Source organism: Lithobates pipiens, unplaced genomic scaffold, assembly GCF_037356315.1.
Source record: "Lithobates pipiens isolate NorthernLeopardFrog02 unplaced genomic scaffold, aLitPip1_a1.2 Scaffold_25, whole genome shotgun sequence".
NCBI classification, from domain to species: Eukaryota; Metazoa; Chordata; class Amphibia; order Anura; family Ranidae; genus Lithobates; species Lithobates pipiens.
Window position 1 is genome coordinate 56,458,260 of NW_027507787.1, and position 14,589 is coordinate 56,472,848.

A 14,589-nucleotide genomic window follows, 5' to 3' on the forward strand; every position below is an offset into this window, starting at 1 on the left:
GCTGACCGTGTCTATCTCCCCCTGCAGGCTGGAGGGAGCAGAAAGCCTAATGCTCTCTCCAGCATATCTCGGAGACTGCTCCTCCTGACAGGAGTGAAATCGAAATCACTCACTGTCAGAGAGGAGCGGCTCCAGGACTGCACCAGACCGGCCCACTGAGCCATCGGCCCACCGGGAATCTCCCGGTAGTCCCGATGGCCAGTACATGCCTGGTGTGGGGGCTGCATTCATGGCAATGGAGTGGGGGGCTGCAGATGGACACTGTTTAGGCTGCATTGATGGGCACTGATCCTTATTTTGCTTCACAGTTCTTTATTTAAAATAAGATTTTTTTTCCCCTTGAGACTTCCTTTCTAAAGTTAAGGTGCGTGGTATAAGCCGATTAAATACGGTATATCAAAATAACACACCCAAGCTCATCTATTCACCACACACAACACAAAGGCAAGAGAAATCTTGTTGGGCCATGTATTAGTACACGGACGAACACACTTAGAATGGATTTTAATGGTTTAAAGAATGTCAGGCAAAATGGTCAGCCCTCAAGCATGTTTACTTCATCAAATCTGGCCCTATTTGAAAAAAGTTTGGACACCCCTGCTTTAGGGATAAAGGTTTTACATAAATAAAAGCTGGCCATTGTAAGTACCGTTTTTGGTGTTAAAATTTTTATTTTTGTCTCATCTCTGTAACTGATAAATTCTGTTTAACCACTTGCCGACCGCCTCACGCCGATGTACGTCATCAGAATGGCACGGGCAGGCATAAGCACATATATGTACGTCCTTTGCCTCCCGCGGGTCGGGGGCCCGATCGGGCCCCCGCCCGGTGCCTGCGGCGGTCGGTTTTCGTTCGGGAGCGATCCCGGACGAGGGGACGGCCATTCATTCATGGCCACCCCCTCGCGATCGCTCCCGACGAATGGAAATCCCCGGTGACATCACTTCCTCTCCTGTAATGTAAACACAGGAGAGGAAGTGATGTATTCTCTCCTCCGTGTCGGTATTTTTCGTTCCGACACGGAGGAGAGCGGATCAGTGAGTTGCACCAACACATCCCACACACAGTAGAACATGCCAGGCACACTCACACCCCCCCTTTACCCCCCGATCACCCCCCCAATTACCCCTGCCCCCCAGTCACAGTGACACCAATGTCATTTTTTTTTTTTTTTTTTTTTTTTTTTTGCATTGGTGTCATTTGTGACTGTAATAACTGTTAGGGCAGTTAGGGTTAGCCCCCTTTAGTTCTAATGTACCCCCCTAACCCCCCCAATAAAGGTTTAACCCCGTGATCACCCCCCGTCGCCAGTGTCACTAAGGCTGGGTTCACATTGCAGCGGTTTATGAGAACGAATGTGATTCGCACCGCACTGCAGTGCAAATCACATCCGATCTCTGTGCGATTCGAGTTCAGCCATTCGCCGCACCCGCCGCACCCGCCACACCCGCCGCACCCGCCGCAAATTCGCACGGGACCCTTTTTTTGGCCCGCAGCAGAATCGGATCGCATGGGTGTTCACACCATGCGATCCGAGTTTGCAGATCGCACTGCGATATGCGAACTGATCTGGGGGTGTCAGTAACATTTCACTGACACTCCCAGCAGTTCGCATAGGGCAGTGTGAACTGCCGCCGGGAGGCATGCGATGCGGGAACCCGCCGCGGATTCGTGGCGTTCCCGCATCGCTCCAGTGTGAACCCAGCCTAATAAGCGATCGTTTTTCTGATCGCTGTATTAGTGTCACAGGTGACGCTAGTTAGGCAGGTAGGTATTTAGGTTCGCCGCAGCTTTTTATAGCGCCAGGGACCCCCATATACTACCGCATAAAGCCCCCTGATTGCCCCCTAGTTAACCCTTTCACCAGTGATCACCATATAACTGTTACAGGTGACGCTGGTTGGTTAGTTATTTTTTTATAGTTTCAGGGCACCCGCCATTTATTACCTAGTCTCACTAGTGTACCCCTAAATTTAGGGGTGTCTACTTTCTAAAATGGGGTCATTTGGGGGGGGGGGGGTTTGTGCCATCTTGGCATTTTATGGCCTTCAAAACTGTAACGCCCTTAGAAAGCCTGAAGGCGGTGCTTGGTTTTTGGGGCCCCGTACGCGGCTAGGCTCCCAAAAAGTCCCACATATGTGGTATCCCCGTACTCAGGAGAAGCAGCAGAATTTATTTTGGGGTGTCATTTCACATATGCCCATGGCATGCATGAGCAATATATCATTTAGTGACAACTTTGTGAAAAAAAAAAAAAGTTTGTAATTTTCCCGCAACTTGTGGCAAAATATAAAATATTCCATGGACTCAACATGCCTCTCAGCAAATAGCTTGGGGTGTCTACTTTCTAAAATGGGGTCATTTGTGGGGGTTTTGTGCCATCTTGGCATTTTATGGCCTTCAAAACTGTAATAGGTAGTGAGGCGTGAAATCAAAAATTGACGCCCTTAGAAAGCCTGAAGGCGGTGCTTGGTTTTCGGGGCCCTGTACGCGGCTAGGCTCCCAAAAAGTCCCACATATGTGGTATCCCCGTACTCAGGAGAAGCAGCAGAATTTATTTTGGGGTGTCATTTCACATACGCCCATAGCATGTGTGAGCAATATATCATTTAGTGACAACTTTGTGTAAAAAAAAAAAAAAAATTTTTTTTTTGTCATTATTCAATCGCTTGAGGCAAAAAAATAAAATATTCAATGGGCTCAACATGCCTCTTATCAATTTCCTTAGGGGGTCTACTTTCCAAAATGGGGTCATTTGGGGGGGTTTTGTACTGCCCTGTCATTTTAGCACCTCAAGAAATGAGATAGGCAGTCGTAAACTAAAAGCTGCGTAAATTCCAGAAAACGTACCTTAGTTTGTAGATGTGACAACTTTTGCGCAAACCAATAAATATACAATTATTGACTTTTTTTTTACCAAAGACATGTGGCTGAATACATTTTGTCCTAAATGTATGACTAAAATTGAGTTTATTGGATTTTTCTAATAACAAAAAGTAGAAAATATCATTTTTTTTCAAAATTTGCGGTCTTTTTACGTTTATATCGCAAAAAATAAAAATCGCAGAGGCAATCAAATACCATCAAAAGAAAGCTCTATTTGTGGGAAGAAAAGGACGCAAATTTTGTTTGGGTACAACATTGCATGACCGCGCAATTACCAGTTAAAGCAGCGCAGTGCCAAAGTGTAAAAAGACCTCTGGTCATTTACCAGCAAAATGGTCCGGTCTGAAAGTGGTTAAGCGCTTAAGGGAAAAAATAAAATAAAAGACTTACTGGCTGCATCACCAGATGAAAACATAAAAAAAGAAAGCCAGAAAAAGAATGCAGCCACCACATCTAATAATTAGTAAGCTGTGATATAATAAAGGTTTGCATTCGGATTTAATACCACTTTAATGACATTTCCAAGATCTGAGTAATTCGTCCAAGTCAGCTCTGCTGCTCTTTACACAAGTGGGTGTATGTTCTTGGCTCATCATTTTACAAGGAGTCTATGTACGCATTCTGATAGACATGCCTCCCTTTTTCCCTGTGGGTAAATATCCACATGGAGCAACTCATAGTTCATGCAATTTCCATTGAGAACTAACACAGAACACGTGCAGCAATTAAAAAGACATTTTTATGTGGATTTCTGTAGTGAGGCCTTACATAATAATATGCTACTAATACAGATATTTTCTAGATAATTCTGTAACAATTACCATATGCAATATTGTAAATTATTTTACATTTTTAGTGAAAAAACTACAAAAAGACAACAACTAATCAAACTTGAGAAAATCTATTCCGCTCAATGGTGGTGTGAAAAGTTAATATGTACAACCAGTAAAAGTTGCTTTTAATTCTCGCCATACAGATTTTGAAATTCTTGTCCTCAAGCAGTCCCAGCAAGTCACATTGTGTCATCAACAAAATTAATTCTAATTTACAACACAAAGAAAAACTTCAAATAAGGAACTTTCAGGAGAGCTTTAAAATTGGCCCGTTTCTAAAATGCAAACGTCACAATCACAGTAATCACCGGGCACAACGTCATAGCATTGCCAAATATTTTTAAGATGCATCACCTTCTTGGCGTAAATAAAATGTGGTGCTCTGACATCACATACAGTCTTAGAAGATGACCTGGTCTCTGTCTACAGGGTGACCTGCTTGTGAGTGACTTCAGAGACTGCAAAACATCTGTTGCTTTCAAAAGAGCAAGACCTTATTGACGAAGTGAGAGGGCCAATAGGAAGCAAACCTGCTTATAGGATGATGAAAATGGCTGCCTACACATGCATTTATAAGTACAAAAAAAAAAAAAAAAAAAAACCCGACATTAGCACACAATGATAAAATGCAGATATTTAGCCACGCCCTTTCAACATTCTTACCTGAAAATTACCAACCATGGTGAGTCCAGCAGCACAAATCCAACCCAACACAAAAGCTACAGTGTTCAGCAGGGAGGGACCATAACGTTCAATGACAAAGGCATATCTCAGCAATCCAATGACCATCACTGCAAGGCAGAAAGAGTGAGAATTACCACTTTAACAATATGCTTAGTTTAGGTTTTTGAGTACACCTCTAAACAAAGCCTTGCTAAGTAAAACTAGGCTAGAGAAAGTTGGGTCATTTAGGTTTATTGCAATATGAAGCTTTAAAGAATGGTAATAACGAAAGATGAACAAAGGGTGGTAGAAGATGCCACAGAGCTCGAACACCAGCCATGAAATGACGATGCGGCTTTAAAGACAAAAAACTGAAAGAAAAACAGGATTTTTAAACAGCTTACCTGTAAAATCCTTTTCTTTGATGTACATCAGGGGACACAGAGCTTACTTACTATGTAGGTTATAGGGTCACTGACAGGTGATTGACGCGGGCATGCCTTAAGGCAAGAAGTCTACTCCCTATATAATCCAGTCCCACTGCTGGGAGTCCTCAGTTTTGTAGCCAAGCAATACAAGTGTATATCAAGAAGGGAGGGACCTCTGTGTCCCCTGATGTACATCAAAGAAAAGGATTTTACAGGTAAGCCGTTTTAAAAATCCTGTTTTTTTTTTTACATCGGGGACACAGAGCCTTACTTACTATGTGGGATGTCCCATAGCAATGACAACTGAAGGGAGGGAGACACAACAAAAAGTGAGGCCAGAGGACTCATACTGCAGCCTGCAGAACACTGTGCCGAAAGGCAATATCCTCATGACCTTTAACATCGATATGATAAAATCTGGTAAACGTATGAACTGAAGACCAAGTTGTAGCCTTGCAGATCGGAGCCATAGAGGCCTGATGATGCACTGCCCAAGAGGCACTAATCGCCTTAGTTGAGTGTGCTTTAACATGAAAAGGAGGAATTTTCTTTAAGCCTTAAGCTTGAATAATGACTTGACGAATCCAAATTGCAAAGATTTTGATGCTGCCTGATCCCTTTTTGGACCTTCTGGCAGCACAAATAAAACATCTGTTTTGTGAACCTGAGTGATCACCTTTAAACTAGACTCTGATCTAACGCTTACCACAAAGGAATGTAGTGCCTTTTCTTCCCTAGATAGAGGCTCTGGGAAGAAAGGAGGAAGAATCTCTTGGTTTAAATGGAAACCTGTTACTACTTTTGGTAGGAATTCAGGATGAGGACGTAAAACCACCTTATCCTTATGCATGATCAAATATGGCTCTTTACGAGACAGAGCTGCTATTTCCGATACTCTTCTAGCAGAAGAAATGGCAACCAGAAAAATTATCTTTATTGTCAAAAGAACCAAGGGAATTTCTCGTAAAGGCTCAAATGGCTGCTTCTACAAAGCCTTGATAGGAGGATTAATCCGTGTTACCCCTCTGAAGATAGCTACACACCAGAGAGTGAGAAGCAAGAGGCCACTGAAAAAAATACTGACAAGGCTGAGATCTGGCCCTTAATAGTACTCAAGGCCAGCTTCATTTGTAATCCCATTTGCAGGAAATCAAGGATCCTACCATATTTCCTGGGGTGCCAACCCCTGGATCCACACCAAGAAGCATATGTTTTCAAGACTCTGAAGTAAAGGATTCTGGAGGCTGGCTTCCTGGCATTAATCAAGGTACACACTACCGAAGGAGACAGCCTACGATCTTTTAGAATGTGGGTCTCAACAGCCAAACCATTAAATATAGCGCCTGCAAGGTAGGATGGAATACCGGACGTTGCGCAAGAAGGTCTGGCCATAATGGCAGAGTCCAAGGGACTCCTAACACCATCTTTATGATATCAGCAAACCAAGATCTTCTGGGCCACCAGAATTACCGCCTTTCGTTCCTGCGGAGAAGATGCAAAGTAGCAGAACTGGAGGAAACACATAGATCAGTGAAAACTGATCCCGTGGGAAGACTAATGCGTCTGTTCCGCATGCTAGCGGATCCCTCATTCAACACACAGTTGTTGAATCTGGACATGAACAGGTCCACGTCCGGAATACCCCATTTCTGACATATCGCTAGGAAGATGGAGTGAAGAGACCCCAGAAATAATTGTTGCAGACTCAAGTAGTCCGCCTGCCAATTCTCTATTCCTGGAATGAATATTGCCGATAGGCAAGGAATGCAAAAAAGGGGGGGGAATGTATATCTCCATATACTGGGACTTTAAATGAAACGCACAAGGAAGGGGGGGGGGGGGCGGCAGTGCGTCTCCATCCCTATTCAAAATTCAAAAAACAAGACGAGTATGGGATTTTAAATGAGGCAGGCTCAAAAAACAATTTAAGAGTAGAAATTTTATTATCAACTATACACAAATGTCGGGGACAGTTTCTATGTGACCAAAAAGTGTTCAATACATGTACAGGAGTAAAATCCAAGTAAACATGATATAGAACATTGATAATCATAACAGGAAAAAAGATTTATAAAAATTTCCAAAGAAGTAGTACAGTAATATACAATAGAATTCATAAAAATGTTGTAAAAAATGATGGAAATGTGAGGGGTTGCATCCTCAATAGCTCGACGTGTTTCGTCGCTTGACCGACTCATCAGGAGCGAATATACAATGTCTGTAAATAATAAACAACAGAAGTTCTAAATTAAAGAACTTGTTATTACTGTACTACTTCTTTGGAAATTTTTATAAATCTTTTCCTGTTATGATTATCAATGTTCTATATCATGTTTACTTGGATGTTACGCCTGTACATGTATTGAACACTTTTTGGTCACATAGAAACTGTCCCCAACATTTGTGTATAGTTGATAATAAAATTTCTACTCTTATATTGTTTTTTGAGCCCCCCTGGTGATTGATGCAAGCCATAGCCGTGGCATTGTCGGACTGAATCCTGACAGGACAATACCGTAGTCTGACCATCCAAGACTCTACGGCCAGACGTACTGCCCAAATCTCCAAAATGTTGATAGACAAGGTCCTCTCTAACTTGGACCATCTCCCCTGGACAGAATCTTCTTCCAGAACTGCTCCCCAGCCTAGAAGGCTGGCATCTGTTGTCACCACTTTCCAGGATACTGTCAGAAAAGATTTTCCCTTTTGGAGGTTGCTGGAGATTAACCACCAATTTAGGTTCTGACGTACTTCGGGAGCCAAGTGTATTGGAAAATCCAAGGCCTGAATCTTTTTGTTCCAGACTGACAGGATGGTGCTTTGAAGCAGTCTTGAGTGAAACTGCGCGTAAGGGACGGCCTCGAAGGAGGCCACCATTTTCCCCAACAATCTCATGCACAGCCGATTGGAAGGATTTTTCTTTGCTTTGATAATTTGAATTAATCCTATAATGGAACAGATTCTCATCTGGGGTAAGAATACCTTCTGTATGGCATCTCTGACCAGCCCCAAGCACTGAAATCTCCTTGATGGTTTTAGGGACGATTTTTCTAGATTGAGAATCCAACCTAGAGATTCCAGGTAGTTCACAGCTGTAACCAGATGGTTTAGACCCGAAACTGAATGATCTATTAAAAGCAGATTGTCTAAATAGGCTAAGACCGTTATACCCCTGATGAAGTCACGTGATTGACGTAACGCGTAGGGAGTGGCCATGAGTCAGACGCAATACCGGAAGTGATGCAAGACTGGCAGAAGATGCCAGGAAGTCATTTTTCTTATGTGCTGTTTCCATTGTTTTTTAATGTGAGAGTTTAATCCTTATTTTTAATAAATTCAACCTTCCGTTTTAACAATACTACACTATTGGAGCCTTTTTCCCCTTCTCCCTATATTTTATATTGAGTGATATACATTTGTGGAGCCTGGTTCCTATTACAGCTGCTACAGGGATGAACGGCCCCCTGGTGGTCTATTGTGGGTGTCCACATTATTCAAGCTGCTAACAGTAGAAGTCCCCCCTGGTGGTAGAGGATAGAACAGATAGAAGATCCATTCATTTATTTTACTTGATGTGCTGTTCAATCAAGGAGTGGAGGTGAGAGTTCTGAGCCCATACTTTCCAGTGCATCCTTTTTTTTCCCCTTTTGTTTCTCTGATGGGAATTCATTTTAGTGCTTCTGGTGTCATTTAAAGCGGTTCTTCACCCTAAAGGGGAAGTTCCGCTAGTATTATCCCTCCCCCCCTCCGGTGCCACAATCGGCACCTTTCGGGGGAGGGGGGTGCAGTTACCTGGATAATCCAGGTAACTGCACCCACTTCCGGCCAGACCGCCGCAGACCCCCGCATCGCTCCGCCCCCCCCCCCGTTGTGTTCTGGGAAACACACAGTTCCCAGAGACACAGCGGGAGACCATAAGAGAAGCGCAGCGCAACTCGCGCATGCGCAGTAGGGAACCGGGCAGTGAAGCCCTCATGCTTCACTGCCCGATTCCCTGACAGAGGATGGCGGCGGTGGCTGCAGCGAGACGAGCGATCGCTCGTCATCTGCCACCGACATCGCTGGAACCTGGGACAGGCAAGTGTGATATTATTAAAAGTCAGCAGCTGCAATATTAGTAGCTGCTGGCTTTTAATATTTTTTTTTTTAGGTGCAGCTCCTCTTTAAGTCAACAAGAGACTGATTTACATGGACATGTTAATTGTGCTTGCTTTCTAATTTATCACATATTTATTCATTTTTAATAGCACTTGTCACTTTAGATTTATTAATATTTCATACACTTATTGGTTGCGCAGGATCATTATGGACTCTACACCCATCTGTCTTGACATTGTTCCTGCCAGATCTTTGAGAATTGCAGCAGCCTTCCCCCCTCCTGAGCGAGCGGGGTGCCCCTTCATAAAGGAGGCTTTAGCATTCTGCTTTGTGGGCTCTCCCCTAAGATCTCTTCTGACCCTGGTGCTGCCCTTGGGGTCTACACCTTGAACCTGATGGTTGAGGCCATCGAGACTGCCTAGAAGCTGATGCCCCTGGCACAGGTGAGGCAGCACGCTTAAAAGGAGAAATGTTTGCACTTCATATTTACTGGTAAAAGAGCTTTTCCTATTAGAGATCCTTTGGATGTATTTATCCAGATCGTCTCCAAATAGCCATTCACCATGAAAGGGGAAACTGGCTAAGAGCTTTTTACACGGTGCTTCGGCTGACCAATTTTTCAGCCATAGCACGAGAATGCACTAGTCCAAGCAGAAGCCGTGAGGCTTGAATGATAGAATCTTTCATAGCATCTACTGTGAAACAGTGCATCTGATACAACAGCCCATTGCTGGGCCTGCTGATCAGGCAGAATTTTAAGTATCTCCACAAACTGTTCCTTAATGGACTGAGATACACCAATTGCCACAAGAACCAGCTGTGCTACTGAACTTGCTAAAGACATATTGCTTTTAGAAAGGAGTTCCAACTTTTTATCTGTTGGATCCTTTAACATTAGTGCATTATCCACCGGACATGTGAGACTCTTGTTTACTGAGGCGACTGCAGCATCAATTGCTGGAACCCCCCATTTCTTAAAGAAATCCTCTTCCATAGGATAAAGTGTGGAGAATTTCTTAGGAGGAAAATATTGTTTATCCAGATATTCCCATTTAGAATACATAAGCTTTTTTAGCCATGCATGAATAGGAAAAGCATCCCCAGATGGTGGAGGTTTTAATGATCCCAAATTAGAGGTGGGCTCCTTAAGAGCCTGCGCTGCAGGCAGCAAAAAGGTTAAACAAACCAAATTAGTAAGAGTGCACAAGCAACCTATCTTGTGATGCTACTCCTATATTATATATCCTCTTCCGAGGATCCTAAGTATCTTCCAAATCATTGGGAAGATCTACCCGATCCCCTGCACCTCAATAAGAGGGTCCGGAGCAATAGATGGGGATCTGCTACGTTTAGCCCCACTATGGAGAGATATCAAAGCATCAATCTTCTTTTCCAAATCACAAATGGTAGAAGAAAAAACCTCTTGTGTGATATATACAGGGACTGAAGTGTGTAGTGCAGCTTCAACAGTCTCCCCTGGCGGCTCAATCTGACCGGCCACATCTCTCAGAGGAGAATGACATTCTCTTGGAAATGCATTTAGTTTGTTGGGAAACCACTGACCCTTTAGAACTCCAAGAGGAGTTCCTGGTCCCTTTACCACTCATAGCCTGAAGCACAAAGCAGAGGCACTACCAGCAAAAGAATGTACACTGCTAGGTTATAGTCCAGCACTAAGCTGTTATCAATACCCAGCCTGGTAAAGTAATGTGTTAAAGAGAACGCCTGTGTCACCAAACCTGAAGCAAGCCAACCTCCTGCACATGTGTCCCTCAATAGCCACACACACACACACACACACACACACACACACACTGCTTTAACTTCTTCCTCCACGTGTGGCTGGCGTTTGACGCCGTAAGCCCCGCCCCCTCTTTCAAAATAATGTGTCTTCCCGCGCGAGCGGCAGACTTCAGGCGCATTGCAAACAGCTGATGTGGCGGCGGGGGGGGGGGGGGGGGGTAAATCTACCGCTGAGTGGCCGCGTGGTCTCTTTTTTTTTCAAAATAAATAAATGCTTTTGCCACAAGTCCTCCAAAGGGGAAGATTCCAACATTAGGGGCGCAGGAGGAGAACCAGTCATGAAGGCTTCTGACACAGCTCTGTTTCCAGCATCAGGCGGTGAGTGCTCAATAGAGCCCCCAGTGGTGACACATAGGCATGACAACATAACTCAAAAGGAGAAATTCATAAGAAAATCTTCACTTACATTTCCTCGCTGCAGGGTTATCTGAGATAAACCCAATCATCACCCTTCACGGCGGGCTCCGAAACCTTCAGGAACAGGGGAACCTAGAGATTACCCACAATCCTGAACCTGCAACAGCACCCCGTCAGTAAAAACTTTATGGCCTTACTACCAAAAAGTACTGGATCCCAGGGTCCAGCTCTCTAAAAAGAGAAGCATTCGCAAGCAAAACCTTGTTTTTTTCGGACACAAGGCCTGGGTACCATTCTTTTAGTCCATGAAAAGACACTCTGAACGGATCCGGTCAGCACAGCTAGCCCCAGCAAGGATTGCTTCCAGTGGAGCTCAGCACAGCACATCTTTACTCGTGACCAACTCCTTAGACACTGGCAAATACAGTGAGGACTCCCAGTAGTGGGAGCTGTTATATAGGAAGTACACTTCTTGCCTTAGGGTGGGCCAGTGTCCATCACCTATCAGTGGCCCTATAACCCACATAGCAAGTACTATGGCTCTGTGTCCCCTGATGCAAGAAAAGAAAATGTTTTTATCAGTGTTGCCATCAGCTACTAATCCTGCATAGGCAAAGCCCAGATTTACTTTAGAGATGAACCATGGCAACAAAAACTGTCATTAAATATATTTCTCAATAGCAACAAAAGATATAAAACCACTGTGTGTGCAGCAGACGCCTTTGCAAACCCTGCTATAACCATTTAAAGGTTTATTCAACACCGAAATTGTATTGGTATTTTACAGCATATGTCTAGCCTAATTGCCCAGTGCTTTCTTGCAGTTGGCGAGCCACAGTTTGCAGGCAGCCTGACATGCAATTGAATGGTTTTACAGAACCACACACTTGTAAACACCAATGCTTCTTTGTATTGGCATTTAACCTGCACATGTGCATCCATCATTTGAGTGTAAGCCTTTCACATTTTGGGAACTACATTGGACACACAGGCAGGTAAACGCCAATTAAAAGAATTTTGTTTACAACCTTAGACATTCACTTGCATTGCAGGCTGTACATGGGGCACCTGTGACTCTCGTGGCACAGGAAAGTGCCAGGAAGTTACACTAGGCATATAAAAAGGACTATAAAATATTGTAGCAATGACATGATCACTGGGGTATACATAGTCTAAGCAGTGAGAAGATCATTGGGAGAGATGCAGTAGGCCCATCCACTACATGATGCCTGCTTGCAGAAAGCTCCATGAGAGGAAAGGGTACGAGACCAGTCATCCTGCACAAGGACAGATAGCAGCACTAACCAGTTTTGATTACAAGAAGCTCCTGTGATGAGGAAAAGCTTCACAATGAATTACTGCATAAGAGCTGGAAGAAAAAAACTCAAAGCACACAAAGATCCCAGGACTCTGGTCCTGGAGTTCAGTTTTAGTTTAGGTTTAAATCCATTCGGGTGTGTTGTGTTGAATGGGGTGCTGTACCTGTCAAATGCAGGGCTAAAAGTCCAGCTTTTTTTTGTAAAAACACAGCCACACGGAACTGCATGGTGTTGCATCCCTGCGTGTCTGCAAAACGGCAATGTGCATGATTATACATGCGTTTCTGACCCGCACGTGTGAACCTAGCCTTAAAGCAGGTCTCCAGCCTAACCATCTTGCAGTTGTACAGGCTACTCTCAACGCATGTGCATTAGAAGCTGTAGCAAGGTAGACAAAGCCTGCCTCTTATTCTGACATCCAGCACCATCTAGTACTTTCCAGCCCAATTGTCTCTGACCCACCTCTTTCATTCATTGGTCATGGAAACTCAGTATCATATGTGGGCATTAAAGGGGTTGTAAATGCTGAAGAAAAAAAAAAAAATTCTCCCTGCAAAAGCCATAATGGGCATGCATTACATAATAGTACATTATGAAAGACTTAACTTGAAACTAAGCCCTCCAATGGCACCCTGTCACTGCTGCAGAGGCTTCCATCTTCACCCGGTCTTCCTTTCGGGTTCGTGTGCTGCGGCCAGTTGAATGGCCAAGCCACGATAATGCCAAAGCAGAGTTTTGAAAGGAACGGCATAGGTATACCATTCCTTTAGAGCAAATGCGCAGGTGATGTCCCTGGCTCCTGCTTAGTAGAGTATTCTCCTAAACCAGTTGTTTCCAAGTTCACGGGCTCCGCCGCTGTGAATGGCTGAAGCCATAGTGACGCCACTCTAGACGCATGCGTGAGGGAGCCGCCGGTTACAGTACGGCTGCTGAAGAAATGGTACGAACAAGCCATTGCTTCAGTGCACCGATGACATCGGCGTATATGGTAAATATCTCCTAAATCGTGCAGGTTTAGGAGATATTTTAAGTACCTACAGGTAAGCCTATACTAACGCTTACCTGTAGGTACAAGTGGTGTAACTAGGTTTACAACCACTTTAAATCAATATCAGTGACATGGATGGTATTCATAAGAGCAATTTTATCAAAGGTAAGTTCCCAAAACATGCCCCGTTGGGGGTACTTGAGGACTGAAGTAGAGAACCACTGTCCTAAACAATGCACATTTAGGAGATCATTTAAACTATAGGTAAGCTTTATAATAAGATTACCTGTAAGTAAAAATAAAAAGTTTACTACCACTTTAACAAGGCAGTCTGCATGCAAATAAAGTCATTCACAACTGGAATGGCCACTTCTCCAGACTGACACCCACCCATCAAACCTTTATATTTGCATAACTCCTCCCAAGACTTAACTCATTGCTTGCATGAGATTTGAGGGGAGTGGAGAGACAACAGAGAAAACATTACATTACTGGGTCTAAAACAAAGTATGACATAAGAAAATAAATGTTTTAGTTAAAATTGTAATTAGCTTGTTAATTCGGGTGTGAAAAAAAAAAAAAAAAAAAACAGGAAAGGCAAAAAAGATAAGCAGATTATATTTTATCTTTAAGCACCTGCCAACTTTTTAGCTACATTCTAAAACTATCAAGTCCCAAAATAAGTCTAGCCTCAACCACGAGGCCTGACATGTTCGTGAGAAGGAAAGCTGTACCAGTCTTTCAGTGACACCAAAATAGGATTTTTAAAACAGCTTACCTGAAAAATCCTTTTCTCTGATGTACATCAGAGGACACAGAGCCATAGTAATAGCTATGTGGGTTATATCGGTGTATCAGGTGCTGGACACTGGCACGCCCCTTAAGGTGTGAACTTCCCCCCATATAACCCCTCCCATTACCGGGAGTCCTCAGTTTTGTAGCCAAGCAAAGTGTATAAGGAGGGACCTCTGTGTTCCCTGATGTACATCAAAGAAAAGGATTTCACAGGTAAACCATTTTAAAAATCCTATTTTATTTTCTTACATCTTGATCTTGATGCTGCCTGCCCATATCTTGGACCCTCTGGCAGTACAAACAACCTGTGTTTTGCAAACCTGAGCGGTCGCCCTTACATAGATTCTGATCGCTCTTAGTACATCAAGAGGCTGTACTGCTTTCTCTTCCCCAAATTAAGGCTTCTGGGGAGAAAGAAG

General features: G+C 43.7%; 1 protein-coding gene across 2 annotated transcripts in view; it reads right to left on the reverse strand.

Moving 5' to 3' along the window:
- LOC143930290 (transmembrane protein 150A-like) overlaps nucleotides 1-14,589 on the reverse strand; it is a 236,192-nt gene that overhangs the window by 61,102 nt on the left and 160,501 nt on the right. For both annotated transcript variants that reach the window (XM_077454485.1, XM_077454484.1), the window contains one exon: nucleotides 4,383-4,510. In XM_077454485.1, the coding sequence (XP_077310611.1) occupies nucleotides 4,383-4,510 (128 nt within the window). The remainder of the gene's footprint in view (nucleotides 1-4,382; nucleotides 4,511-14,589) is intronic.